This window comes from Rhamphochromis longiceps, linkage group LG7 (assembly GCF_057381845.1).
Source record: "Rhamphochromis longiceps isolate RC_006_pf linkage group LG7, R_longiceps_female_GT1.1, whole genome shotgun sequence".
Taxonomy (NCBI): Eukaryota; Metazoa; Chordata; class Actinopteri; order Cichliformes; family Cichlidae; genus Rhamphochromis; species Rhamphochromis longiceps.
In genome coordinates this window covers 39,027,092-39,047,769 of record NC_140563.1, presented here as the reverse complement: position 1 = coordinate 39,047,769, position 20,678 = coordinate 39,027,092, and the positions used below count along the sequence as shown (strand labels likewise).

Below are 20,678 nucleotides of genomic sequence, written 5' to 3'. Positions count from 1 at the left end.
CAAAGAGCGTACTAACCCAGTACAACCTTTAATGCCAAGCCAACTCCCGGAGAGGCCATGGCAAAAAGTTGGTGCAGACCTTTTTACACTCAATGACAGCAACTATGTGCTTTTGGTGGACTACTACTCGAAATTCGTGGAAATAGCCAAACTTACCCCCACCAGATCGGAAGATGTTATAGTACACCTAAAATCTGTCTTTTCCAGACATGGAATTCCAGAGCTTTTCTACACTGACAACGGACCTCAGTTTTCAGGACAACAGTTCAAAGACTTTGCAGCAACCTATGGGTTCAGACATGTAACAAGCAGTCCTAGATTTGCACAGAGCAATGGCGAGGCTGAGCGTCATGTCCAAACTATGAAAAACCTGCTAAAGAAGGCAAAAGACCCATATCTTGCACTTCTAGCTTACAGAGCAACACCATTGGCTAACGGATATAGCCCGGCGCAACTACTGATGGGACGGAGACTGCGCACGCCAGTTCCCCAGCTTCCTTCCCTACTCAATCCCAGCCTGCCCAATAAGAATACAGTGTTGGCAAAAGCGAGAGAGAGAAGGGCGAGGGACAGTGATGCGTACAACAGGAGACATCGGGCGACTGAACTTCCTCCACTCGCACCGGGGCAACCAGTGTGGATTACAGACACTAGGCGTGAAGGGACTGTCATCTCCTCTCACTCCACACCCCGCTCTTATATGGTTGAGACTCCTTCAGGAGCCATCAGGAGAAATAGACGTCACCTCCAGCCATTGCCAGAGTCCACACCAAAGTTACAGACCCCATCTACCCCCGTCAGTCCCAGAGAAAATACCCTGCCAGCTCCCAACCTATCGACGTCTACAACTCTGACTCCCAAGACAGAAGTCCCAGGTCTTGTCAGAACTAGAGCTGGCAGAGTTGTCGTAAAACCACAAAGATTGAACTTGTGAGATTAAATAAAGCAAAGCTTCTCGAGTTAAAAATAGAGTAGCTATGTTTCTGCAATAGGTTCTAAGAAGTAACGAAAGTACAGTTTCCCTTACGCAGTAAATGTTTCAATAAGTTGTTGTTTTCTGAGAAAGGAGGATGTGGTGTTATCTGTTTAAGTATATCCGGTTTTATGGTGAAAAGGTGTTGGGTACCGGAAGTGACAAATAAAGGTCGAAGTTGTTTGCTCTACAAGGTGTCGTCTCTTTCCCTACCGAAAACCACGACACTGTCAAGGATTTCTAGTGTAACAAGATGATCAATTTTATTAACTTCATCTGTCAGTGGTATTAATTTTAAGGAGATTGCTTTTTTTTATGTGAAAACATGATTTGGTAATATATATTCCTACTTCTAGGTTTACATATCTGTAGTTATGCCTATGTACCCTTAACATCCACACGAATCTCACTAATAAGTGGCAACTAGTGTTGTCTAAACAGTTAATAAACCACAGTTGCAATTTTGTGGATTTTGTAGTCATTTTGCTGGACATGGGAAAATCCTGTCCAGGAACTATTCTGGCTTTCATTTACCATGTAGGTCATTTATCTCTGTGTTGTTTGCTTTTTCTGAAACAACAATCACTGAATTCCCTCAAGCAAACACACCAACAATCAGAAAGCATTTAAATACCTTAATATCACTCACCCTATTGAGTCCTATTGAGCAATATTGCTTTACACAAATGTTCAAAACCAAATAAGTGCTGCGGGAAACAAAATGCCAAACTTTTTTTTAAAAATCAAATTAATGAGAAAACTTTAATTTTCACATCTGGAAAATAGCAAAACTGTTGATCCTGAGCATTTTTCACATTATGTGGTACTGGAATAATACATGTTTCATGCCAAAATATTCTAAAACAAAGGAGCTTGCAAAGAAAAGCGCCTGGACTTCTTTAAGTTACTTGAAGACGTTTCACCTCTCATCGGAGAAGCTTCTTCACTTCTAAGGTCAAATGGTGGGGAGTCCCAGATATAAACCTAGTGGGAGTAACCCCCCACATAGGGACAAAAGGACCCCCTGATGATCCTCTAATCGCCTGAGCCAAGGTGTGAAACTGGGTGTGGGTCCCAATCAGCCAGAGTTTCGGGTGAGTTCATTGTGAAACCTGGCCCCACCTTATCATGCGACTTCCTGAGGTCAGATGGCCCAGGATGTGAGTGGGCGTTAAGGCGTCTGGGGAGGGAACTCAAAACTGGATTATAGATGGCAGAGAGTTGGTGTCGTAACCACCGCCTCTGTTCAAAGATGGTCGCTCACAGTGGACATAGATGGCTTCTTTCACTCCTCTTTCAAACCATCTGTCCTCTCTGTCCAAAATGTGAACATTGGCATCCTCCAAAGAGTGTCCTTTGTCCTTAAGATGCAGATGGACAGCTGAGTCTTGTCCTGTGGAGGTGGCTCTTCTGTGTTGTGCCATGCGCTTGTGAAGTGGCTGTTTGGTCTCTCCAATGTAGAGGTCTGGGCATTCCTCGCTGCACTGTACAGCATACACCACATTGTTAAGTCTGTGTTTTGGCGTTTTGTCTTTCGGGTGAACCAGTTTTTGTCTGAGCGTGTTGCTGGGTCTGAAATACACTGGGATGTCGTGCTTGGCGTGGTGGGCAGCGTGTGAGTCTGGTCTAGGTGTGGAAAAGGCCTGCTGCGTGTGTGTGTGTGACAAACTTTCAAACCATCTGTCCTCTCTGTCCAAAATGTGAACATTGGCATCCTCGAAAGAGTGTCCTTTATCCTTAAGATGCAAGATCACAATGAACTCACCCGAAACTCTGGCTGATTGGGACCCACACCCAGTTTCACACCTTGGCTCAGGCGATTAGAGGATGTCAGGGGGTCCTTTTGTCCCTCTGTGGGGGGATACTCCCACTAGGTTTATATCTGGGACTCTCCACCATTTGACCTTAGAACTGAAGAAGCTTCTCGGATGAGAGGTGAAACGTCTTCAAGCAACTTAAAGAAGTCCAGACGCTTTTCTTTGCAAGCTCCTTTGACTACGATGACCTGGATGACTGAGAACCTTCACAGACATTCTAAAACAAACTTTAACTTGAGCATGTTGGTTATTAGAAGACATCTGAGCTGACCATGATACTAATATCATGTCTGGTAAGGTATTTTTATACAACATTTGTCTAATGTTTTTTTTTGTTTTTGTTTTTTTCTGTTGTCTTGCTACACATTTAGACTTTACAGACTTTGTTAGAAGTTTTATGTAAATATACTATGTCTAAGCTTGTTTGATGAATATACTAGTGTTCAGAAATTCATATATAACTAATAATCTGGATACTGTTTCATTCATCAAGCTTTTTAAACTGTCAAATACAGAGATCAGATTTCTATTACTGTAGTTGCCTATTTAAATCTTAATAATGTATTCATTTGTTTATTCATTACCCTTGTGGAACTATAGTCTATCAAACTTGTACTTCTGGAGGATCATATGAATGCATCTACTTGAAAAATACATATGAGGATAAAATAGGCTTATTTCCATTTATGGATGACTTAAAAGCAAATGTATATCTACAAAAGTATATTTGCCTTCTAAACTGACTGATAGAAAGAGAACAAAACTCAAACATCAAGGAGCATGCCCCTGAGGCAGTTTGCCTTTGAAGCTACAAGTTTGTTCATCAAACTCTTCATCATTATGCAGTACACGGTGGCTTTTTAACCCTTTGCAGCTGGCACTGGTACTGTAGAGGGAAATGTCCTGGTCCTGCAAATTCAGCACTTGCCTAGGACAATATTTTGTTATTGTATTATTCATTGCTAGTGCATTTCTTGGAACATTTTGTCTGTCGGATTGCTGTGAAACCTTTTACTGATGCAATTACAGATTTTTCCTTTGCCGACCAAACTGTCATTCCATGCATACTGTAGTGAGATTCAGAAATGATTTAAGCCATTGTAGAATAAATTGCCATCTCAGCTATTTGATGCTGGGTTTTTGAGGTCATAGTTAATGTGTTTTTTCTCTTTCTTGTGGTTTTAATTTAGTCATGAAATCTTGTTTGTTGTTTTGTTGTAATGTCAGTGAAATTTTATGTATGGTTACCAGGCACTGAGGCACTTCCCTACACCATATTTTTGTGCAGTATATTTAACTTACCTACTTGAACATCCAGTTTGTAATTGGGGAAAAGGAACAAATGAAACAATGGAGGTTTGTAAAATGGGAAAAAGATTTGTATTTTTTTTTCCTTAACTAATTTTAATGTTAACAAGCAGAGCATAATGCCATTTTCATTTATTGTCTCTGAAAATACTGCCTATACATGACCCAGATGGTTACACCAGAGCAGAATTTGCCACTTTAACAAATATTGCCCCCTGACTTCATCATTGTATTGAACTCCTGGGAGAGCACACATCTCTATATTTTCTCTATGTTCACGTGTCACAAACAGATGTAAATGAAAGCCAAGGTTCAAACAGACTGGCAGAATTAACAGCGTTTGACTGGCAAAGATATGCACATCATTAAGGGCTAAAACATAACTATTTCTCATGGTGATGGTTAAATTTTTCATATGAACTGGCACAAAATGAGGTAAATTACATCAGCAAAGACATCTCATTAGTCTCAGTGAATGATGAGAGCACTGCTGAAGGCTAGATCTAAAAAAAAAGGCGCCCAGCTAAGTGATGTACAATACTGAAGCCAAGCGAAAATAGCCCCTATGCAAACCACTTGGTAGCTGGGGAAGTAGTTTAGGGGGAAAAAAATCTAAACATTTAAATTATTAGCAGCTATTAAAAAAAACGTTTCACAGTTTATAGACAGTCTCTAGCATTGTGAAAATACTAATCCTCTTTAAAATACAAATTATTTTATATGTATATACATATATATATTCCTTTAATCATACATAATATGACTAACCATGTATACAATAATTTACTCTTCACTATAATTTTTTGCTTATTTGTGTACCATTTGAGGAAAGGAAGCAAATTATTTTTCAACTGCCTGAATAACTCTGTTATGAATCTGTTATGAACTCTGATTTAAGGGCCCTTAAAATAAAAGAAATAGCTTTTGTGATCTGATTTGATGTTAAGCACCATGGGGCTAGGTTAAAAAAAGAAGCATAGCTTTAAGCAAAGACTTTGGCTGCTGCTATGACAAAAGATGGTGCCACTGTAGTGATTATTGTTGATACATATGGAATAGCTAGAGAAAAAGAAAAATGAATGGCATAGTCTACTGTGACTGCCAGGGTAAAAGGGGAAATTAAATGTAAATCTGCAATCAACCCAAAGGGCACCCATTAATTAACAAATGAATACACCTGAATAGGAACCAAATGTATTCAAATGTATTCCTCCATTGTAATTGTATGTACCAAGAATTTGCCATCATGGCTTGTGTAGACAATATTGATTAACAAAAGGGTGCTAGAGAATATTAGGTGTGTTTCTCTAAACCGTGGTAGGATGTCCTGTTTTCACCATTCATACCTTAAACCTACCTTTGTAATCCAATCTGTGTAAAGAAAGATCAAGCATTAAGGTAGGAATACATGAAAAAGAGAGGAAGGAAAAGAATTAGAAAACAATGTTGCTTAGTAAAACAGGGTGAGTAAAATAGAGCAAGCCTAAAAACGGACAGGAATCAAGGAAATAAAGTGGGGTGCAGGGGGTGGGGTCAGAAGGAATGACAACAGAAGCGGGATGGGGATATAAGAAGACTTGTTATGGGAAGAACAACCATACAGGCAAGATGAAGGAATGAACCAAGCACTGTTGACTGAAGGGGGACAATAAAAGCAAGACAAAGGATGTAAAGGCAGAATAGAGCCAAGCTTATGAACAAGAAAGATGAGCACAACTTCCAAATAGAAAAACAGAAGGCTACAGTCAACTGATGACTTACCACTGAGCTTTTCCATGGTCTGAATCTTGTTAGTATTAATTGGGCTGAGTCTATCACCTAGACAGAAGGGCTTGGGCACAACCATTGCTTGGACATATGGCCCACAGCATGATACAGAAAGCTGCCAAAAGAGAGATTACCTTCACAGTGATATGAGTAATCACCGAGACTTCTCTTATAATAACTGTATGGGCATACTTTAGTTAAGGAATTACAGCATAGGGAACTGTAGCTCTAAACAATACTGTGGCTCAAAATGGAAAAGTTCGGTAGGCAAATATAAAGCAACAACAGTGCTTTACCATAGAAAGAAGGTTTCATGATAGTTCTTATTTGTACATTTAAATGTAAATTCATGAAAGACAGGCACACAGTAGAAATGTTATAGATAGAAGGGAGCTTATTTAAAAGTGTTATACTACAAGCAGTTTTGTGGTTCTCAATGACTGTGTTCACGTGTGTGTGTGTGTGTGTGTGTGTTAGTGTATTCATATATGCAGTCATTTAAGCAAACAAATACGTATATAAATACAAATATATTCCATATTATTAGGTGAATATATTGACGTTTCCTTTCAAAATGATCATATAATCATATTACTCTTTTCAGCAACTAATGAAATAATTCATCCATATTTTTTTTTTCCAATCAGGTCAAGGTGATAAAGTAAAAACAAAGGGGAAAAAAATGGCTTTAACATTCTGTGAGTCCATGATCTACAATTGAATGTGTCTGTTTTCAGAGGTGACAAATATGTCGTAGCTTACCTGTGATCACTGATTTGAAACATAATGTAGGGAATGTTATGCTTAAAGACCCTGGCTGGTCTATTCACTGCAGCCAAAAATCAACTCGCATGAACATTAGCTCACTGATTGTATAGGATTCGGCTGGTGCGATGGGGACTTTCCTGAAGGGACTAAATCAGTCTGTGTAACGAGGTTATACACGAGGCTGCCAGCTCTCATGCACTCACAGTGACATCTATGCAGTTGAAACTTCTTCCATTTCTCATGCCACACAGCCATTTTTTTTATGTATTGAAGAAACTAAAAATGTCACAGTACTAAAAGAGGACACTGATAGTGCAGGGACATACAAAACAGAACAGGCGGCACCATGCAGCAGCACATTATTCAGACAAATCAGGGAGAAAGTGAATGTTGCTTAGGGAAATGTCATTCAGCTGCAACACAGTCTCCCCTCTCCTGATAAGTGCACAAAGGCAGGAGTGAGACTGATTTAGTATTATTATGAGGACACTCTGGGACTATAAAACTATGCTTTGAAACCTTTTTGCAGTTTTCTAAGGCCATTTCATGCATTCAAATAACTGGTACTTTTTGCAGTTGCCATGCTTTGAAGATGGTCTTGTTTTTGTCGAGAACAACAAAACCTGACTGAATTATTCAAATCGTGTTTCGTGTTTAAAGGCTATTTCATTGATATGAATTGCTTGGCCTTGTTTGTCAATGGAGTTGGTCCAATGGCAACTTTATTTTAAAATTATTACTATTATTTAAATTACAAGCCAGTCAATCCTCTGATATTTATGTGTGTGTGTGTGTGTTCATGTTGCCTGGCCTGTAGTTTTTCCATTTCACTAGGTTGAGAATCATGGACCACAAATAATCAAAAGTGTTGGTATTCATGCTAGCTCTCTGCTGTGTACGTGTGTGTAAGTGCTCAATACACCCTGGATATATGAAACAAGTGCAAAATAATAACTACACTAATTTATCACTAAATAGCTGAATAAAGACTTCAAATCCATTACTTCACGTTGCATGTTAAAAATAAATAAATAAATGTGGCAAGGTTTTTTTCCCTCTTGAAAACCTTTAAAGAAATCGGTGAAACGAACAAAAAAATCGTTAGAGTTTCAGCAGGTGTCAAACAGACACTTTGTTATCAGCTCATTATTTCTGCTGAGCTTTAAAGGAAGATAGAACAAATAAGTGAGGGGAGAGCAAGGTAAGAGGCAGTTTTGTTTTTATAAGCTTTTTTTCTAACTAATGAATTCTGACCTTATGAATGTTTATGTGTCCCTTCTTCAGAGATGGGTTGGGTCTGAAACTGAAACGGTACCTTTTTATAAACTTTTAAGTACGCAGTTTTGTCATGGGGTGCGTAATTAAAGTTTTTATTTCATTATTTTTTTTCAGCTGGATGTCTCTTTCCCTCTCCCTAATTATATGTATTTTCCCCATTTTTTTCTGCTTCATCTTTGCTCCCTGTATGCTCAGCTTTTTTTTTTTACCCTGGGCCTGGCTAACAGATGGGAGAAATTGTAATTTAGCTATCTGGCAATGACTGGAAGGATACACTAAACACAGATGCTGCACATACTGTACAGAAACCAGACATAACCTTCTTTTTAACACTGATTACTCACCTTGGTCAAAAAAAGAAAGAAAGAGAAATGCTCTGAACTTCCATCATGTCATAATATTTTTCTTAATTCACAGTTTATTTCGCATGCAACAATTCATTATACTTCAATTAATGTGTCTCTCTTTTTCTTTCAACTATATAACATTACATAGTAACTCTAATTAGGTGTAAACTTTGGATTTCTTTTTGTGAAACAACTCTGGACTATGTTTAGACGCAAGTTTACAGTTCTGTAAGAAAAACAAATTGAAAGTTAATTTTAACTCTTGCTAATGAAAAGTACTGTGACATGGGGGAAAAGCTACACTAGTTCTTTTACTGGTCAGTAAGGGCAAGTATTCTTATCTTAATGTAATTACTATTTTCTGACTGTTACAATGAAAATGAAGAATTATACCTTTTCAAGCATGGCATAAGTACATGTGTCTGTAGGTACTAGAGTTAGGTTTAAAAATGTTTGGGCTCTTACAATATTTTCAGATTTTTAGCTTTGTATGGCACCACAATGTATCTGAAATGAAGATGCATGTCAGTACTGTTTATTGCATAATGCACTGACACTTGTAGTTGGACTAATAAAAATAAAATGTTCTTTTTTAATATATCCTTATTGTCTCTGACAAAGACTGTTTGAAGTGTTGATATCACAGACATACCCTTTTGTCTAGAGCACTGTTGTTTTTTTAAGCATTGTGTGCATTTTTGTTTCCTTCAAAGTAATTGTCAAGATATATTTTAACATATGGCCAGGGACTACAGAGGATAATTGTACTCCCATAATCAGCTCTGGCTCATTTACAGCTGACAAACCATTAATAACAGAAAACATTTGCACAAAAAATTAAAAGTCATGTGCCTGTATGCACATTTTTGGTTGCACACATTCACTTACAGGAGAATAGTGATGACACACAAACCAGCAGAAGAAGCCTCTCTGGCATACTTGGCAGTTGAACCCTTGCAGACACACAGTTGATGTTGGGGATAAGGGTACACGTGTCCTGGTGAGACTGCGAATAGCATCTTAATGTCTTCTAGTCCTCCCTGGGGTACCTAAGAAATCCCCCTCATCTTTACAAATGGAGGAGCCAGGATTGTGTGCCAAATAACCAGAGCATCGTTATAGCCTTGTAGTCCATAAGGAGACTGCTGTGACAGCCATGAAGGTAATAAAACCATTCAACCTAAAGCTGCAAATCCTTTTCATTTTATGTTGCAGTGTGTCAGGAAATTATTCTACAGTTATATAAGAGGCAATGGCAGCCTTGTACCTAGGCTTTTCTGATGTGTCACCTGCTCATGTACCAGAAAAAGAAAACATAATAACTCTATTTGTAGTATATGATGTATGGCATACTTCTCAAGCTGTAATCATGATCAGATAACAAATGAGTAAATACTTGGCTAATAAGCATGATTTTAGACTAGCAGTAGCAGATAAAAGGTAGTAGAATATGTTGCTATCACTCATTCTGTATTACACAATAGGAGGAATTCATTTCTATTAAAACTGAGAAGCACAAACTGAGAAGAAAAGTCAAGATAAGGTCCTAAATCTATTCAGTTCATGTGCACATGGGACAACTAGAACAAGAAAAAGACGCAGGATACCTGTTCTTGGACATAGATAGCAAGAGACAGAAAAAAAACTGATAATTATGAGAAAGTTCTATACAGATCGCTACCTTCCCTCCCACAGTAGGCCATTAAATAAATCAACATACAGCCTTGTCAAAAGACAGTCGGATGTTTTTATTGACAAAAATGTATCTCTGTGGCACAGTCTTAAATACCAAAGACCAATATTTCCCACAATATTTGTGCATGCTGTGAAGCTTCGGTTCACCATAAAATATGGCATGGTGTGAAACTGGCACTAGTATATCATGCTGAGTTCAGCTTAGTCTAACTTTGCCAACTCAAAGCCTCACCATCTGTTATGGTCTGTTACATTAGGGCCCATTAACTTTTGTTCCTTTTAGTCCTGTCCTATTAATATTTGTATTTGAGTGGGTGTTTTTTAATATGCTGTGTTTTAAACTCAAATGTTTATGTTTTGTACAAAAATTTCTCTGTTCATTCCAAATTGAGCTTGATCCCAAAGCATAGTTTGCTCACCAATGTTGCGTCAGAAAAAAACCAAAGTCCTTGGGCTGTGTGTACCAACACGGTCTATACCATGTTAAAAAAGGAAACCTTTCCATTTGATGCAAGACCAAGCACCAGGCAGTTAGACAGTCAGCCTGCCAGGCATGCATGGGGGTGTCAATGGAAGAAAAACAAAGGGAAAGGGATCTGCTGTTACAGCTTTTCCCTTAAAGCTCGTTAATCCCAATTTAGCTGTCACAGGGATGAGGTAGGTGTGAGTTTGTGTGGCTGCGAGTATAGCTGTGTGTGTGTGTGCGTCTGTGTGCGTGTGTGTGTGTGAGAGAGAGAGAGACAGACAGACAGGCAGACAGACAGGAAAGAGAGAGGGAGAGCATCATAGAGACCATGCAAACCAGAGAATAAAGTCTTCTTGGAGCCTCACAACCTTGCTTCGTGAGCTGTCACATCGCCCAGCCAATTAGCCTGATGGCCAATGACAAGTTAATTTCCACCATCTACTATCAGTGCTCTGTTTTTGGTAGTGCTCGTTTGGATGGGGTTTAAGGCAGTCTTTCAAAAGCATTGTGCAGATCAGTGGTTAGAAATGGTAATGTGATTGTTTAGCTAGGCTAAATTGTATGTTTATCTTCTCATCTCACTTGGTGAAAGAATTACCAGATTTATGAAGTTCTAAAATTTTATCAAGTCAGCACACATGAACCTGATTGCTGACAATAACACAGATTGTTAATGTTTTTAAAATATAGAAAATCTTCTGTTCTCTCAACTAGAAGTTGAGCATAAAAATATATCACTTCTCTTTGCTTCTTTGTTGATGGACTTTAAAATAGTTTAGCTTTTGCAGCATCAATTACCATCAGACGCACAAGTGAAGCTTCTAATACATGTTTTATATTATCTGACAGCACACTGAAACAGTGAATAATTTTTTTTGCTTTTTTTTTTATACTCAATATTCATTTTTAATCACACCATGAAATAGAAAAACTACAACAGTATAACAATAGATTATTGTTGTAAGATTTTGTTTAAAACCTCTAATTATCTTCACTGCAAACTATGGACATGGTTTACGTGAAATTCAACTAGAAGGTGGTAATGATGATTAAAAGATAGTGATTGATTGATTGTTAATGTTCACATAATGCACAAGCTTAAATATCTTTTGAGATGCAATCACTTACTAAATGGATAAAAATATAATAATTACGACTGAATGTAAAGAAGCTGGGCCACTGTGAAAAAGAAGTATGCATAAACCTCACAAGATTAAATCGAAACATCTGCTTTTACTTTCATTGCTGTTACAAACAGCTGATGATAAGAGGGGAGTAAATTACAGTAGAATCACACCGGAACACTTACAAACATATACAGTCATGACAGAAAGAGACTTCAACCCAGCCATGGGGCCCACAAGCCATTGTATTCCTTGTGCTGTTTTCAAACCTCAGGCATAAAATCAAACATGTGGATCATCAAGAATGAGGTTTACATACTAGATTGGTCGGTCTGGGTTAACAACAACCACTTCTGGTTCTGTTGGCTACCAGGGAGCTGGTGTAGACAGACAGAAGGAAGGCATGAGTGAGGAGGTGAGCGTAGGCACTTTAAATGTATTGACTATGACTGGTAAAGAGGGAGAGTTGGCTGATATAATGGAGAGAAGGAAGGTATATACAGTGGCTTGCAAAAGTATTCTGTCCCCTTGAACTTTTCCACCTTTTTGTCACATTACAGCCACAAACATGAATCAATTTTATTGGAATTCCACATGAAAGACCAACACAAAGTGGTGTACACGTGAGAAGTGGAACGAAAATCATACATGATTCCAAACATTTTTTACAAATAAATAACTGAAAAGTGGAGTGTGCGTAATTATTCAGCCCCTTTGGTCTGAGTGCAGTCAGTTGCCCATAGACATTGCCTGATGAGTGCTAATGACTAAATAGAGTGCACCTGTGTGTAATCTTATGTCAGTACAAATACAGCTGCTCTGTGACGGCCTCAGAGGTTGTCTAAGAGAATATTGGGAGCAACAACGCCATGAAGTCCAAAGAACACACCAGACAGGTCAGGGATAAAGTTATTGAGAAATTTAAAGCAGGCTTAGGCTACAAAAAGATTTCCCACGCCTTGAACATCCCACGGAGCACTGTTCAAGCGATCATTCAGAAATGGAAGGAGTATGGCACAACTGTAAACCTACCAAGACAAGGCCGTCCACCTAAACTCACAGGCCGAACAAGGAGAGCGCTGATCAGAAATGCAGCCAAGAGGCCCATGGTGACTCTGGACGAGCTGCAGAGATCTACAGCTCAGGTGGGGGAATCTGTCCATAGGACAACTATTAGTCGTGCACTGCACAAAGTTGGCCTTTATGGAAGAGTGGCAAGAAGAAAGCCATTGTTAACAGAAAACCATAAGAAGTCCCGTTTGCAGTTTGCAACAAGCCATGTGGGGGACACAGCAAACATGTGGAAGAAGGTGCTCTGGTCAGATGAGACCAAAATGGAACTTTTTGGCCAAAATGCAAAACGCTATGTGTGGCGGAAAACTAACACTGCACATCACTCTGAACACACCATCCCCACTGTCAAATATGGTGGTGGCAGCATCATGCTCTGGGGGTGCTTCTCTTCAGCAGGGACAGGGAAGCTGGTCAGCATTGATGGGAAGATGGATGGAGCCAAATACAGGGCAATCCTGGAAGAAAACCTCTTGGAGTCTGCAAAAGACTTGAGACTGGGGCGGAGGTTCACCTTCCAGCAGGACAACGACCCTAAACATAAAGCCAGGGCAACAATGGAATGGTTTAAAACAAAACATATCCATGTGTTAGAATGGCCCAGTCAAAGTCCAGATCTAAATCCAATCGAGAATCTGTGGCAAGATCTGAAAACTGCTGTTCACAAACGCTGTCCATCTAATCTGACTGAGCTGGAGCTGTTTTGCAAAAAACAATGGGCAAGGATTTCAGTCTCTGGATGTGCAAAGCTGGTAGAGACATACCCTAAAAGACTGGCAGCTGTAATTGCAGCAAAAGGTGGTTCTACAAAGTATTGACTCAGGGGGCTGAATAATTACACACACCCCACTTTACAGTTATTTATTTGTAAAAAATGTTTGGAATCATGTATGATTTTCGTTCCACTTCTCACGCGTACATCACTTTGTATTGGTCTTTCACGTGGAATTCCAATAAAATCGATTCATGTTTGTGGCTGTAATGTGACAAAATGTGGAAAAGTTCAAGGGGGCCGAATACTTTTGCAAGCCACTGTATATTGTGTCTGCAGGAGACAAGGTGGAAGGGATGCAAGGGCAGGAGGACTCGAGGTGGATTCAAACTGTTTTTACCATAGTGTAGATAGGAACATAAATGGAGTATCCCCAGGGGGAGATAGTGTGGTGTAAAGAGGAAGTAGAGGAAAGTATTTAAAGGAAGAGGTTGGCAAAAAACATAGATAGGATTACTCTGAGGCTATCCATACAGCAAAGAGAGAGGTGGCAGAGGAAAAGGAAAATGCTTATATTGAGATGTATGTAGAGCTAAATGCTAATTGAGGGACTTACATCAATTGGCTATGCAGCGAGATCGAGCTGGAAAGGATGTGCAGCAGGTTTGGATGATTAAGAGTAGAGATAAAAATGTGCTAACAAATGAAGAACGTGTTGAGAAGATGTAAGGAGGACTTTGAGGAGCTAATGAATGTCAAAAATGAGAGAGAGGAGGACAGATGGAGGACAGTTAGTGAATCAGGAAGTGCACTGGGTTAGTAAGAAAGAAGTGAGGGTAGTAGAAAGAGAATGGAAAGACGGCTGGTTCAGATGTCAAACCTCTTGAGGTATGGAAATGTCTTGGAAAATGGACAGTGGACTTTTTGACCAGCTCATGACCCACATCATAGAGGCTATGTGTATGAGTATATATAAGTCAGGGGTTCGACTCCTACTACTCCTACTAGAAGATGTGAATGCAGCATTACGGACAATCCCTACCGCCACCATCACCGAAACTAATCAGCTGATATATACCATGGCAGCAGTGATTACAGAGATGCTTGGCAACAAGATTAACAGCAACAAGGAGCAGCACCTTCCATGGAGAAGGACACTAGAGGCCAAGATCAAGGCAGTTCAGATGGAAGTTGCATACTTTTCCTGCTCAGCAACCTCCTTGAGCAGGATCCAGTAACCATCATAGTGGCAGACATCCAAGAAAGAGTATGTAGAATGAACAGTCGGACAGCACCAGGCCCTAACATGATTCCCAAGAAGCTGACTGCACTCCATGAGTGCATGGCATCTCAATGTCAGCCACTTCTTCTATCTGCTAGTAGTACATGCTGTGCAGGGGCCTGTCCTCTGTGATGGTTCCTCCTGTTCCTCTTCTTATTCCTCAGGTTTCAGCTGTCTGAGGTATTTACTAAACACATGATCAGTTGTGGTCATCTTCCTGATGTACTGATGAATATTTGTTGTTTCATCCTGGATAGTGGTTCTGACACTCACTAGTCTTCAGCATCCTTCATTACACTTAGCGTACAGGCTCAGGGTGTTGGACTTGGGATGAAACCCTCCATGCATGGTGAGGAGCTTTCTTGTCTTGGTGCCACTGGTTTCTTTCTATCTCCTTCTTTAGCCAGCTTACTATCCAGCAGGATATCTGAAAGTGCTTAGGTGTACTCTATTTGGTGGTTGCAGCTTTCCTAGCTGTGGTGAATTCTTCACATTTATATTCTCAGTTTTAGTTATTGCTACCTTTTGAAAATCTAGTTCCTATGTGTGGTTGCATGTGTAGTTTATATTTAATTCATTGAGATTCGGCCTCCCCTGTGTTATCTTGTAACTTATTTAGTCTCCATCTCTTTAATTTGTGTTAACCTGTTTTTACCTGTACGTAGTTTGCTGGTTGTCTCCACTTCCGCTGTTACCAATTGTCTATTTTAAATCTCACTCAGTTGGCTGATATTCATTGTTCGAGTGACCAAGACATGTCCTTCAACGCACATATTAAACAAATATGTAAGACTGCTTTCTTCCATTTGCGCAACATCTCTAAAATTAGAAATATCCTGTCTCAGAGTGACGCTGAAAAACTAGTTCATCCATTTATTACTTCCAGGCTGGACTACTGTAATTCATTATTATCAGGATGTCCTAAAAACTCCCTGAAAAGCCTTCATTTAATCCAAAATGCTGCAGCAAGAGTACTGACAGGGACTAGAAAGAGAGAGCAGATTTCTCCAGTATTGGCTTCCCTTTGTTGGCTTCCTGTTAAATCCAGAATTGAATTCAAAATCCTGCTCCTCACATACAAGGTCTTACAGTTTTTTTCAGTCGCTAACAAGCGTTTGTCCAAACAGTTGTCACATTTGCAAAACTCTAAACACAATTAGCACAGCATTGGTCTGTTGTGGCCATACCATTCACACATTTCATGTCGTGTTCACCCAATATGCAGTCAGTGAACACATTTCCACAATGCTTACATTTTCTTAACAGACAAGCTATACCTCCCAACAAAATTATGGACTGTTTCTGTAGTATCTACGAATGTTAACACACAACATCCCACAATAGCAAAAACAATATTCCAAACCTTAGATACAGTATAAAAACCTCTCCTTCTGCAATGATATCAGTACAAAAACAATATCAATATCAAAAATATATCTCAGCTGATAATAAACAAACAATTGAATAATTGACACACAGCTGATTTATGTTGGGTAAATTGGGCCAACCACAGCTTCTTCCATTCTGGCTTAGAGTCAGTGGGGTTTATAAGGCAAGACCTTGAGGAGTGATGTTTTTGGAAACAAAAAAAAGACAAACACTGTAATGTCTGGTCGAGGAAGAGTAGGAGCAAGGGGCCCAGGGAGAAGAGCAGGCCCAAGGAGAGGGCAAGGTAGAGGTGTAAGAATGCATGGTGGTGGCATTCCAAGGGCTGCAAGAACAGTAGTCAGTGATGAAATTCGTGCCACTATCGTTGACCATGTAATCAACCATGGTCTTTCACTAAGAGAGGCTGGTGAAAGAGTGCAGCCCAATTTGAGGCGGTCAACGGTTGCCTCCATTATACGCATCTTTCAACAAACCAACAGGTAAGTATTGCATTTTACATGGATTGTTTCTATTCTCACTTGACATGTCAATATGGTCATACAGTAATGCATATGTTGAATTTTTTGTCTTTCTAAAGAATGCAACATCTTCCACCCTCTGGGGGAAGAGGAAAGCTCCTCAGTAATGATCAGGAGCTTGCCATTGTAGAAATGGTTACTGCAAATACAGTTTTTTACAGTCGCTAACAAGCGTTTGTCCAAACAGTTGTCACATTTGCAAAACTCTAAACACAATTAGCACAGGATCGGTCTGTTGTGGCCATACCATTCACACATTTCATGTCGTGTTCACCCAATATGCAGTCAGTGAACACATTTCCACAATGCTTACATTTTCTTAACAGACAAGTTATACCTCCCAACAAAACTATGGACTGTTCTTGTAGTATCTACGAATGTTAACACACAACATCCCACAATAGCAAAAACAATATTCCAAACCGTAGATACAGTATAAAAACCAAAAACAATATCAATATCAAAAATATATCTCAGCTGTAAACAAACAAACAATTGAATAATTGACACACAGCTGATTTATGTTGGGTAAATTGGGCCAACCACACCTTCTTCCATTCTGGCTTAGACTCAGTGGGGTTCATAAGGCAAGACCTTGAGGAGTGATGTTTTTGGAAACAAAAAAAAGACAAACACTGTAATGTCTGGTCGAGGAGGAGTAAGAGCAAGGGGCCCAGAGAGAAGAGCAGGCCCAAGGAGAGGGCAAGGTATAGGTGTAAGAATGCGTGGTGGTGGCATTCCAAGGGCTGCAAGAACAGTAGTCAGTGATGAAATCCGTGCCACTATCATTGACCATGTAATCAACCATGGTCTTTCACTAAGAGAGGCTGGTGAAAGAGTGCAGCCCAATTTGAGGCGGTCAACGGTTGCCTCCATTATACGCACCTTTCAACAAACCAACAGGTAAGTATTGCATTTTACATGGATTGTTCCTATTCTCACTTGACATGTCAATATGGTCATACAGTAATGCATATGTTGAATTGTCTGTCTTTCTAAAGAATGCAACGTCTTCCACCCTCTGGGGGAAGAGGAAAGCTCCTCAGTAATGATCAGGAGCTTGCCATTGTGGAAATGGTTACTGCAAATAATGCAATAAAACTGCGTGAAATACAAACCAGAATTGTGGCGGACCATGAGATATTCGACAATATCGATAGAATCAGCCTCACAACCATTTCGCGGACATTGTCCAAACATAGAGTGCGGATGAAGCAGCTCTACACTGTTCCCTTTGAGAGGAACAGTGAGAGGGTCAAGGAGCTACGACGACAATATGTCCAGGTACAGTGTATATTCAATCCAATGTCCAGTTCTATAAGCTTTGCACTTTGCAAGTAGGTAACCTACACAATACTAGGTTACAGTACAGTATGGTATACAGTACTAACATGACTTACATAAACTTTGTTTCAGAGAGTTATGGAATTGGAGGCCAACCAGGCCCCTCATGAATTCATATACATCGATGAGGCAGGATTCAATCTGGCCAAAAGGCGTCGACGTGGACGGAATGTAATTGGAAAAAGGGCCACAGTTGATGTGCCAGGACAGAGAGGGGCAAACATTACCATGTGTGCAGCAATTGCAAATGCAGGATTACTCCTTCACAAATGTCAGGTTGGACCCTATAATACAGAGCGCTTGCTTGCCTTTCTCAATGATCTCCACCAGCGCCTGGTTCCAGAGCAGGGTCAGGAGGGTGAAAACATGAGGACCTTTGTAATTACCTGGGACAATGTGGCTTTCCATCACTCGCAAGCAATAACAACATGGTTTGAAGTCCACCCAAGACTGGTGAGTCTCTTCCTTCCACCCTATTCACCTTTCCTCAACCCCATAGAGGAGTTCTTTTCTGCATGGCGGTGGAAGGTTTATGACCATCAGCCACATGACCAGATGTCCCTCCTTGAAGCCATGGATGCTGGCTCCAGGGACATCACAGTTGACGATTGCCAAGGGTGGATCCGACATACCAGGCGGTTTTATCCCAGGTGCATCGACTTGGCTGACATCAGATGTGATGTTGATGAAAACATGTGGCCTAACCCTGAAGATCGCAGAGATTAGATGCAACTTTTTTGCCTTTTTTTAAGCCCCCCTCCCCCCCTTTTTATCTTGGCTTTTTGCTGTTGTTTTTTTGTTCAGAATGCGCTTGTGTGTTTCATGGATATTTTGTTCACTGTAAGCAATACTGTAAAACTTTCTCTGTCCTATCATACCGTGTTTCTACTGTACCTCCTGTGGTAAACAGTAAAGAAACAAAAACTTGTTTGCTTTTTACTGGAATGCTTTTGAATGTGAACATTACTGTACATGTGGACATACAGTTACCAACCAAGACATTTCTGGTGTCAATATGGTGGATTGCATGTTTCGCATGCAAATACCTGTGACACTGAAACATAAAAGTCTATGCAGTTTTTGTAATGTCAATAATAGCCAGTATTTTGAAACCTGGTGTACTTTGATTGACTGCATGTACCTTGTGAAGTGAAAACAAGTGTTATTCTTTGACAGACTAATTTCATTTTGAGTCAGATTTATAGTGTTTTTGTACAGTTAGTGTGTGCAGAGAAAGATGTGTTCTAATTTTGAAATGAGGAGTTAGTATATATTTAACAAAGTGTATTTTTGGGAAGGATATTATCCATTTGGCCAATTGTGTTTTGTAGGTGTGGGTCTGTGTTAAGAGTTTAGAAAAAGTATCTGAAGTATGGGTAGGCGCTTGTTAGCGACTGTAAAAAACTGTAATGCAATAAAACTGCGTGAAATTCAAACTAGAATTGTGGCGGACCATGAGATATTTGACAATATCGATAGAATCAGCCTCACAACCATTACGCGGACATTGTCCAAACACAGAGTGCGGATGAAGCAGCTCTACACTGTTCCCTTTGAGAGGAACAGTGAGAGGGTCAAGGAGCTACGACAACAATATGTCCAGGTATAGTGTATATTCAATCCAATGTCCAGTTCTATAAGCTTTGCACTTTGCAAGTAGGTAACCTACACAATACTAGGTTACAGTACAGTATGGTATACAGTAATAACATGACTTACATAAACTTTGTTTCAGAGAGTTATGGAATTGGAGGCCAACCATGCCCCTCATGAATTCATATACATCGATGAGGCAGGATTCAATCTGGCCAAAAGGCGTCGACGTGGACGAAATGTAATTGGAAAAAGGGCCACAGTTGATGTGCCAGGACAGAGAGGGGCAAACATTACCATGTGTGCAGCAATTGCAAATGCAGGATTACTCCTTCACAGATGTCAGGTTGGACCCTATAATACAGAGCGCTTGCTTGCCTTTCTCAATGATCTCCACCAGTGCCTGGTTCCAGAGCAGGGTCAGGAGGGTGAAAACATGAGGACCTTTGTAATTACCTGGGACAATGTGGCTTTCCATCACTCGCAAGCAATAACAACATGGTTTGAAGTCCACCCAAGACTGGTAAGTCTCTTCCTTCCACCCTATTCACCTTTCCTCAACCCCATAGAGGAGTTCTTTTCTGCATGGAGGTGGAAGGTTTATGACCATCAGCCACATGACCAGATGTCCCTCCTTGAAGCCATGGATGCTGGCTCCAGGGACATCACAGTTGACGATTGCCAAGGGTGGATCCGACATACCATGCGGTTTTATCCCAGGTGCATCGACTTGGATAACATCAGATGTGATGTTGATGAAAACATGTGTCCTAACCCTGAAGATCGCAGGGATTAGATGCAAATTTTTTGCCTTTTTTTAGCCCCCCTCCCCCTCCCCCCCTTTTTATCTTGGCTTTTTGCTGTTGTTTTTTTGTTCAGAATGCGCTTGTGTGTTTCATGGATATTTTGTTCACTGTAAGCAATACTGTAGAACTTTCTCTGTCCTATCATACCGTGTTTCTACTGTACCTCCTGTAGTAAACAGTAAAGAAACAGAAACTTGTTTGCTTTTTACTGGAATGCTTTTGAATGTGAACATTACTGTACATGTGGACATACAGTTACCAACCAAGACATTTCTGGTGTCAAAATGGTGGATTGCATGTTTCGCATGCAAATACCTGTAAAACTGAATCATAAAGGTCTATGCAGTTTTTGTAATGTCAATAATAGCCAGTATTTTGAAACCTGGTGTACTTTGATTGACTGCATGTACCTTGTGAAGT

The 20,678-nt window shown here is 40.0% G+C and overlaps 1 protein-coding gene across 1 annotated transcript; it reads left to right on the top strand.

Moving 5' to 3' along the window:
- The first annotated feature begins 17,332 nt into the window (after positions 1-17,332).
- On the top strand, positions 17,333-18,609 carry LOC146665826 (uncharacterized). Its single transcript, XM_085411223.1, has 3 exons — positions 17,333-17,418; positions 17,517-17,799; positions 17,932-18,609. The coding sequence occupies exons 2-3, from the start codon at positions 17,518-17,520 to the stop codon at positions 18,583-18,585; spliced, it is 936 nt and encodes a 311-aa protein (XP_085267349.1). The 5' UTR covers positions 17,333-17,418; position 17,517; the 3' UTR covers positions 18,586-18,609.
- Positions 18,610-20,678: the final 2,069 nt, after the last annotated feature.